General features: G+C 36.3%; 1 protein-coding gene across 1 annotated transcript; it reads left to right on the forward strand.

The window, feature by feature from the left end:
- Nucleotides 1-1,289: 1,289 nt before the first annotated feature.
- On the forward strand, nucleotides 1,290-9,493 carry LOC100811999 (PH, RCC1 and FYVE domains-containing protein 1). Its single transcript, XM_003556094.5, has 9 exons — nucleotides 1,290-1,843; nucleotides 2,857-2,943; nucleotides 4,112-4,201; nucleotides 4,339-4,425; nucleotides 4,527-4,646; nucleotides 5,183-7,282; nucleotides 7,508-7,654; nucleotides 8,163-8,698; nucleotides 9,007-9,493. Exons 1-9 carry the CDS (start codon nucleotides 1,796-1,798, stop codon nucleotides 9,086-9,088), a joined length of 3,297 nt encoding a protein of 1,098 aa, XP_003556142.1. The 5' UTR covers nucleotides 1,290-1,795; the 3' UTR covers nucleotides 9,089-9,493.
- The last annotated feature ends 417 nt before the right edge of the window (nucleotides 9,494-9,910 follow it).

The raw sequence follows: 9,910 nt of genomic DNA on the forward strand, positions 1-9,910 counted from the left end.
ATGCATGCGACCCCACCAATAACAACACAACATTAGGGTTAATCATTTTTTTTTATTAAATTTTTTAATGATTAATAATTTTTATTTAATTTATAATTAATTTAATAATTCTATTAATCGCTTAATTATTAGTTAATAATCTATCATATGATATGTAAAAAATATAAGTCAATTTATAAAATTAGAAACATCAAATGTTATAATTAAAAATTAAAAATTAAAATTAAAAATTTAAAAAAATTAGAAAGATCAAAATTATAATTTAATCTGATTAATAAAAAGGGAGGAAAACTAAAATCTCTAATATTAAAAAAGAGACAAAGGTTGAAGGTAAAAAAAAACATTTGTCCTGATTTTCCTACAAAACTTCTTAATCAAATAAATAATTTTATTTCTTTTTTTTATCCCTCTTCAATTAAATAGAATTTAGAAGAATTTGACACGAATAATTCTCTTATAAGAGTAATGGAATATGGATACCTGCATAGGTTAAACATCTAATTCATATTATTCATTGTTATCCCTTTTGGTCACATTATATTACCTATATCTCATAATAGAAATATTTATTCATTTTAAAATAAAACAATACACATATTAATAGGTAATTGATTTAAAAATATATATCTCTTTCTCTTTAATAAAGTCTTATTTTTTATATAAAATTGGTTAGAAATTAATTTCACAATATTTTAAATATTTTAATTTAAATAAAACTGCTTTCCATAAAAGATAGCTCTTGATGAATATAAAAAAAGTAATGTTTTTTTGACAGAAAATAAAAAAACTAATGTTTTTTGAAGACAAATTTTCTAACACTTCTTATTAATTGAAATTCATGCTAGTCTTTTTACTCCGAAAATATGACTGCTAAGTAGAAAATAAGAATAACTTTCATAAATTTAATCTAATTATACAGTGCATTTTTGTATGTAAAATAATTAGTTCTCTCTTTTAGAGAAAAACCAAAATTCAACTGAAGGACCTTTTTGCCATTCTCTCATTCATTACAACCTTAACCGAACATTAATGTTTAATAACCCGCCTTGACCCCTTCAAATTACCAAACCATCCTTCTCACCTACGTGCCTCTTTCCCAAACATAAAAAACAAAGAATAAAATAAATAATTGAACCTTCATAATTAATAACTAATCAACAATAACAATTTTTAATAATTACTTTAAAAAAATAGGAGTCATGCTTTGGAAATGCCCTCTCATTTCTTTTCAGGAGAGTTTCTGCTTTTCCTTATTATTTAATATTCCCACATAATAAAACTTTTATTTTCAATTTTAGTTTTTTTTTTCCTTCTTCATTCTTTCTTCTTCTTTTGACTAGTTGTACTTTTACAGGCTCCGATACTCTCTCTCTCTAAACTCTTTCTCTCTCCTCTGTCCCCCTCCATCCCCCGCTTCGGCAACGCCGCCGGAACCCGCATTCTTCGCCGGGAATTCTCCTCCGGCGCCGAGAAACACCCTCTTCTCACTCTCCAACCGAACCGGGTTTTTTTGTTTTCTCTCCCGGAGTCGCTGCATGAGTTGAAAAGCTTGCTTCTTTGACTTGGAATTGCGAATGGGGCTAGTGGGGTTTCGGGTTCTGTGAAGAGGAACAGATCCGCGAAGTTTTTTTTTGGCATTTTGAGTGGGAATAAGAAGTGGGTTGTGTTTTCAGAGAGAGAAAGTGAAGAGAGAGAGAGAGAGAGAGAGAAAGGTTGAGGTTGAGGTTTATGATGTACGGAACTGTGTGCAGCGATCGCAGAGGGTGGTGGCGCTTTGGTGAATCTCTCACATGGAATGGCAGATCTTGTTAGCTACAGGAATGCCGACCGTGACATCGACCAAGTCAGTTACTTGTTTAATCTCAAAGTTTTCTTTTTTGAGTTCAATTTTGATGTTTGCTTTAAGTTTTTGGTTGAATTTTGGAGCTGTTTTTTTTTTTGTTGGTTGTTTCTTTTTCTCTTTTTTGGAATGTTATGATCGTGATCAGGTGCTTGTGTGCGCGTGATAGAGTGTGGTTTTCTTTGTTGAAAAGTTATTGGGAAATTTGAGGGATGTGAGGGTATATGAGTGAAGACATGGTGAGTGAATTAATGTATGGAGATTATTTTGTTATGGGGGTGCTGGAATTAGGATGAGATTTTGATTAGGAATTTCATCTTCTTGTTGTGAATTGGGGTTTGTGATCCTTTTGAAGAGGTTAAATGGGGTTTGTTTGGTTGATTATTGAGTTATTGCTTTATCAACTGCCTTGGAATGGGGTGACTTGAAGGGGGAAGATAGGGCATGCTTGTCTGTGTTTGAATGGAATGGACTGATGGGACTTGAAGTATGGTGGCTGACTTAGTTTAAATTGCTAGCACTACTAAGAGGTAATTTTTAATAGGATAGATGTTTCAATGATAAGATTTCCATTCAGCACCTTGTGAAAATGTCTTGGATTGTTTGGTATGGAATATCGAAGCTTGCATCAATGTTGTTGTAGTGGCTGTAGTAACTAGATGGAAGATGGCTAAATTATCGTTCATCTAGTGAAATTTAGCATACGATTAATGTTGATTGCTTGGACAATAATGATTGTGTTCCCAAAATTATCCGTGGCCTGTACAATATTTTAAACCATCAATCTGGGTCAAAATATTAATAAGGAAGAGAGAGATGCTTCTCAAAGAAGCTGAATGTTGTAAAACAATGCTTGATTTTATATGAAACTTTTGCAATATTTGTACTACAAGATGGCTTAGATCGTTGCTATTTCTTATTTCTCCACTCCTGGTATTTCTTATCATCTCATGTAAATAATTGCTTGTCTGTATAATCTTTCTTGTGGTTTACCTTGTTACTTTTTCATTCAGCAGGCATTGATTGCTTTGAAAAAGGGTGCTCAACTACTTAAATATGGTCGTAAGGGAAAACCTAAGTTTTGTCCGTTTAGACTTTCCAATGTAAGTTAAATGAAATCCTTTTCAGGATAGTGTTGGTGGATTCTCTGTATTTCTTCCTTTGCTAACTTTCTGGTTGGACTGTGTAAAACTGTATATATGCTCAATTCAAATTACTCTATGAAACATAGGTGTTTTGTCATGTTAGCTGATGTTTTATGAAAAATACTGTATCGAAAGATTGTTAATTTGTACTGTTAATACCTTTATCAGCCCTGTTATTACATGGTCAAGCTATTTTTATGTGCCTTGCTTAGTAGAACTTTACTATTTGAAAATTTTGTTTATGATGACGTCCATTGATACATGTAGTTGTCCCCACATAATATGGTAAGTTATTGTTGTACTAATGCTATTGAATGCAATTGAAGCTAGATCTCTGTAAGTGGGCTTTACAAGGAACTATGCATTCTTCTATTGGATTAAAGTTTGCAGACTGGTGCTGTGTGTTTCGATGTCCTAAATTTTGTCAGCTGGGAGTGACTATTAAGTTGTAATTTCCTACTAACTAATGTATTTTTTGGGTACTAGCCTTGTTTGCTACTATACAGCCTGCCCCTAGTATATGCATTTTTTCAGTACTAGCCTTGCTTGCTGCATTATAGAGTAGATTCAGCTTGATGCATTTTAGTTTTACTAGTATGCCATATAAAAGGAAAGGATCCGCTTCTTAGCTAAAATCAATACTTTCCTGAAATCTGAGTTAGCTTGTGTATTTCTTTGGTTCTTCAGTCATCACTGTTTCTCAGGGCAAGGTTGCAGGTCATATTTATTATTACTAATTACTATTACTATATGCAAAACTTGGGGATTTAGCACATACTTTTTGGTTTCTTAAGTAATGGGTTCAAGAGATTACGGGGTACAAGGCAGCTTTTTGATTTTTGATGCCACATTCTGGGTTTAGTATAATCGGTTGAGGTAATCAGTAGTTAATTGTACATGAATAAAGCTTCAAATCTTTTTGTTTGATGCTGAACAATAGTGATTTTCTAGCTTCAATGTTGGGTACTTATGTTTCTTATTTTGATCTATGCTTTTACAGTCTTATTTATGATTGTTAATAGGAATGCTTTTTTGCTGTTGCTTTCTTGGTTGTAGACTTGGAATTTGACACTTGTTTGATTGAGTTATTTCAAATTGTACTCATTAGAATATCTGAAAACCACAGGATGAATCATCTTTAATCTGGATATCAAGTAGTGGAGAAAGAAATCTGAAGCTATCTTCAGTCTCAAGAATTATTCCTGGACAAAGAACTGTGAGATTTCTACTCTACTGTTTTATATCATTCTATTGCCTTAGCATTCCTTGTGACTAAATGATTGTAGAAATAAAAATTGATATATAAACTGTTCCTTCTCTTCTATATGATTAATTTGCCTTGTCTTCTGTCAGGCTGTTTTCCAACGATATCTGCGTCCTGAGAAGGACTATCTATCTTTTTCACTTATTTATAACAACGGGAAGCGATCCCTTGATTTGGTTGGTGACGAATTCTGAAATTCCCTGGATAACTACATCATTATTTTGTTTCTGTTTTCTTCATTTTTCATTATTATATAATGATTTGTGTTGTGTTTCAGATTTGCAAGGATAAAGTTGAGGTAGAAGTGTGGATTGCTGGTCTTAAGGCGCTGATATCTTCCGGTCAAGGTGGGCGTTCCAAAATTGATGGATGGAGTGATGGAGGCCTACATCTTGATGTAAAAACACCTACTTGTTGTCTTTGTAGTTATCATTTTACTTGTGTTATGCTTCTTGTACCATGATGTATAGAGATTAGAGACTGAGAAAGATGATAGATCTTACTCTTGAGCCAGTAGGGGTGTCTTTTTTTTTTTTATCATTTTCATTAAAATAAATGGTTTGGATGGTTTATGATAGGGACAACTCATTGGTTTTCTGCTTCATTAGAAGAGTAATGATTGTTCCCTCTGAGTAGGAAAGACAATCTTTATTTTATGGATTAGCTCTTATCCTGGAAGTATTTATTCTGCAGTTTTCTGAAACAAAGTGCCACTCACTCTTGCGCTTCTTTGGACACAATTTAGAATTTAGGATTAGTTGGTTGTGGTATTTGCCAACTTTAATTTTACTATGGTGATGTTATTTATTTGGATTTTAAGTTTTCCAAAATTTCTCTATTTCTCCTTATGTTTGCTATTATGCTGCTTAATAGCGTCAGTGATAAAATACATGGACAATTGCATGTAATGTCTTCTGGTTCAATTACTTTCAGGACAGTAGAGACTTGACATCAAATAGTCCTAGTGAAAGTTCAGTTAGTGCTTCACGAGACCTCAGTTCTCCAGACGTTTATGTTAGTCTGGCAAATACTTCTCCACATTCCTTTCACTCTGAGAATACTTTAAATTTTGAAAGGTCACATGCACCATCAAACCCATCAAATATGCAAGTGAAAGGATCTAGTTCAGATGTTTTTCGTGTTAGTGTCTCAAGTGCACCCAGCACATCCAGTCATGGATCTGCACCTGATGATTATGATGCTCTTGGGGATGTATACATATGGGGGGAGGTTATCTGTGAGAATGTTGTGAAAGTTGGTGCTGAGAAAAGTGCTAGTTATTTTAGCCCAAGGACAGATATTCTCCTCCCCAGGCCATTGGAGTCCAATGTGGTTTTAGATGTGCTTCAAATAGCATGTGGTGTTAAACATGCTGCTCTAGTCACAAGGCAAGGTGAACTTTTTACATGGGGTGAAGAATCTGGAGGACGCCTTGGCCATGGTGTTGGGAAGAATGTGGTTCAACCTCGTCTAGTTGAAGCAATGGCTTCTACAACTGTTGATTTTGTTGCCTGTGGGGAGTTCCATACCTGTGCTGTTACAATGGCTGGGGAACTATATACATGGGGTGATGGTACTCATAATGCTGGGCTTCTTGGTCATGGCACTGATGTTAGTCATTGGATACCAAAGAGAATTGCAGGTCCACTAGAGGGGCTTCAAGTTGCTTTAGTCACTTGTGGTCCATGGCACACAGCCTTGATAACTTCAACTGGGCAGCTCTTCACATTTGGTGATGGAACATTTGGTGTCTTAGGCCATGGAGATAGGGAAAATGTTTCGTATCCTAGAGAAGTAGAATCTTTATCTGGGTTGAGGACAATAGCTGTTGCTTGTGGAGTGTGGCATACTGCAGCTATCATAGAGGTTATTGTGACACAATCAAGTGCTAGCGTATCATCAGGTAAATTGTTTACTTGGGGTGACGGAGATAAAAACCGCCTTGGACACGGAGACAAGGACGCCCGGCTTGAACCAACTTGTGTACCTTCACTTATTGAAGACAATTTTCATAGAATTGCTTGCGGGCACAGTTTGACAGTAGGCCTGACAACATCTGGACGTGTTTTTACAATGGGAAGCACTGTTTATGGTCAGCTTGGGAATCCCCAGTCCGATGGAAAACTGCCGTGTTTGGTTGAAGACAAGTTTGCAGGAGAATCTGTTGAAGAAATTGCATGTGGAGCTTATCATGTTGCTGTTTTAACATCCAAAAATGAAGTTTTCACTTGGGGAAAGGGTGCAAATGGGAGATTGGGTCATGGAGATGTTGAAGATCGAAAATCACCTACTTTAGTTGAAGCCTTGAAAGATAGACATGTGAAATATATTGCATGTGGTTCAAACTACTCTTCTGCCATATGCCTTCATAAGTGGGTATCTGGTGCTGAGCAGTCTCAGTGCTCTGCTTGTAGACAGGCATTTGGGTTCACTAGAAAGAGGCACAACTGTTATAATTGTGGACTTGTGCACTGCCATTCATGTAGTTCTAGGAAAGCATTAAGAGCTGCCCTGGCTCCTAATCCTGGGAAGCCATATCGTGTTTGTGATTCTTGTTTTGTAAAATTGAACAAGGTTGCAGAATTGGGCAACAATAATCGGAGGAATGCTATGCCTCGTTTGTCAGGTGAAAACAAGGACAGATTAGAGAAGCCTGAGCTAAGATTGACCAAGACAGCAGTCCCTTCTAATATGGATTTGATAAAGCAACTTGATAGTAAGGCAGCTAAACAGGGGAAGAAGGCTGATACATTCTCTCTGGTTCGCACCTCTCAACCACAGTCTTTGCTACAGCTCAAAGATGTTGTCTTGTCTACTGCTATCGATTTGAAGCGAACAGCTCCAAGACCTGTTCTGACATCATCTGGAGTGAGTTCCAGGTCTGTGTCCCCTTTCTCTAGAAGACCAAGCCCCCCTCGTTCAGCTACACCTATTCCAACAACATCGGGACTTTCCTTCTCTAAAAGTATTACTGATAGTTTGAAGAAAACAAATGAACTTTTGAATCAGGAAGTGTTGAAGTTACGCGGTCAGGTATAATATTCTTCCCTCATTTCTCACATGTTAATCAAGTAGCTGAAGTTAGCTGCGTTGATAGCATAGCTTTCCTCCTTAAATTTCTTCCCTGCTAGAGGTTTGAGTCTGGCAAGTGGCAAATAAACTATGTAAAACTTGAGCATTATAATTTGATGTCTTTATGATGCTTATATATCTTTACATGTTATGACATCAAGAGAAATCTAACATAAAATTTGTTAGGTTGAGACCCTGAGACAGAGATGCGAACTGCAAGAATTGGAGCTTCAAAGGTCAACAAAAAAAGCTCAGGAAGCTATGGCAGTGGCTGCAGAGGAATCCGCGAAATCTAAGGCTGCAAAAGAAGTTATAAAGTCACTTACAGCACAGGTTGAATGTTTTTTGAAAGTTTATTTTCATGTGCCTTTGTTGATTTATGTTTGTAGCCTGTAGCTTTATGTAATACGGTGTTTTTTTTTTTTTTTTTCTTATTTTCATTGAACAAAGCGAATACCTGGATTAAACCATCCATCATAATGGAATCTGCTACATAAATTCTAGTTATAGCAAGATATCATGGTTTTAGAATTTCTTTTTGACTAACATGGATATTGCATGGAATTTTATTATTGGGTTAAATGAGGAGTGTCTTTTTCTCCCCTCTTTCTGTTAGTTGTTTCATTTTCAGTTTTTGTTTTTTGGTTTCTTTATTATATTATACATTACATTATTTCATTTGGTGAGAGGAGGGACTAGGGAGTAACATACTCCCTCGGGTCTGAGTCATGCTGAATACTGTTTACCCTTGTTTTCTTTAAAGTCCCTACATTTCCGTTCCTTCTTCCTTATTTTATTACTGTTCTATGCTAATGCTTATTGGCCTGCCACACGGTTTCAGCTCAAAAATCTGTCTGAGAGGCTTCCTCCCGGTGCTTATGATGCTGAAAACATCAGACCAGCTTACCTGCCAAATGGTTTGGAGCCAAATGGCATCCGCTATCCAGACTTAAATGGTGAACACCACACCAGGGCAGAGTCAATCAGTGGCTCTAGTTTGGCTTCCATAGGACTTGAATCATCCCTGATGAATAGAACCGATGGCACTTTGCCTGGAAGCTATGGAGCTAATCATTACCAGCAAAACCGGGGATCTGTGACCTCTAATGGGACAGATGATTACCCGAACGTTAAATTGCCAAATGGCAGCGGCATGATTCAGCCAAGCAGCAGTACTGTGTCAGATACGGTTGATGGTGGTAGGGATTCTGGAGATTTCCAAGATGATGAGAGTGGTTTGAGATCAAGGAACGCCATAGTGCCTGCTAATAGTAATCAAGTTGAGGCAGAATGGATTGAACAATATGAACCTGGTGTCTACATTACACTGGTTGCCTTGCGTGATGGAACAAGAGATCTGAAGCGAGTGCGGTTCAGGTAATAAAAGGAATTTTCCTTATTTCCCGGTTATGTTTATATGGTTCTACCATCATATGAATGCCAACTGTAGATAGCCTCCAATAGTTTACCAGTGATAATTTTCAGTATGGTGCTTGGGATTTAAAGACTTTGTAAATAATTCTATTTGTTGTGCCAACTCTGCATGTGGATATCTTTCACTGGGTCAATATATTGGTTGGGCTGATTTCTGGCTCCTGAAACTCAATTCATTATTATTGCCACTTTGAACTAAGAAGCTTAAATTATCTTGCATGTGTAAAATATTTGGTGGTGAATGTGTGCAGCCGGCGAAGATTTGGAGAGCACCAAGCAGAGACTTGGTGGTCGGAGAACCGTGATAGGGTATACAAAAGGTACAATGTTTGAAGCACGGCCAAGCGGCACATAGGGCAGAGGGTGCTGGTTTACCTGTTTTATAATCTTAGGGAAGTAGATGGAGGAAAGTTCTCCGTTAACACACTTTTTGTTGCAGTGAGCTTTGTAGGAAATCAACAATCAATATGAAGGAACCAGGCACCCTTTTTGAGTTTTATTGTCTCTCCAATCTTTTTGTTCCCTCACCTTTTTTATGTCTTCCTCTTAAGTTAAATGTCTTCCATTTTATCTGGGCAGGTGCCCTTTACATATATGTTGTATTGTAGTGTATATAAAATCACCGGTTGAGAAACCTTCCTATTTTCTTGGTTTTTTTCTCCCCCGTTGCACCTCTTTTCTTACCTCAATATGTATACCTCAGGAATAAAATGTATGCGTGGTGATATTTGTTGTAAATTATTATTTAATTTTTACTACAGGGAGTACATTTTGTACTCGATGTTGCACAATTGGTTGTGAACTAAAAAGGTTTCCCAGTTATGCGAGCACTTGTAGCTATCATCAGTTCATCACCAATGGTAAGAATACATGCATGAAAGCGCTGTTATTTTAGGGTATAAAATCAAATTTATAATTAGATGCCAAAAGTTTAGTTGAATTAACTATAGCATCACTTTGAATTTTGAAACGTTCTAGATGCTAAGAGTTAACTATGGAATCCCTTGCGTATATAACTATGGTGTTTTTTTGAGGTTTTTTAAAAATTTTATCCGTCAAATTTTAGTTGTTAGGTTTTGTTAGTGGAAGATGTTCTATATGCTTTTTTTAGGGAGATATTCTAGATGCTATGAGTTTAACAATATCATCCCTTTT

The sequence above is a fragment of the Glycine max genome, chromosome 20 (genome assembly GCF_000004515.6).
Source record: "Glycine max cultivar Williams 82 chromosome 20, Glycine_max_v4.0, whole genome shotgun sequence".
NCBI classification, from domain to species: domain Eukaryota; kingdom Viridiplantae; phylum Streptophyta; class Magnoliopsida; order Fabales; family Fabaceae; genus Glycine; species Glycine max.

What these genes read in the sequence shown, in the direction of transcription:
- LOC100811999 (XM_003556094.5), top strand. Translation starts at nt 1,796, where the DNA reads ATGGCAGATCTTGTTAGCTACAGGAATGCCGACCGTGACATCGACCAA. An exon ending in GTCCGTTTAGACTTTCCAAT is followed by an intron (nt 2,944 to 4,111) that starts GTAAGTTAAATG and finishes TGAAAACCACAG; the next exon opens with GATGAATCATCTTTAATCTG. An exon ending in TGTTGAAGTTACGCGGTCAG is followed by an intron (nt 7,283 to 7,507) that starts GTATAATATTCT and finishes AAAATTTGTTAG; the next exon opens with GTTGAGACCCTGAGACAGAG.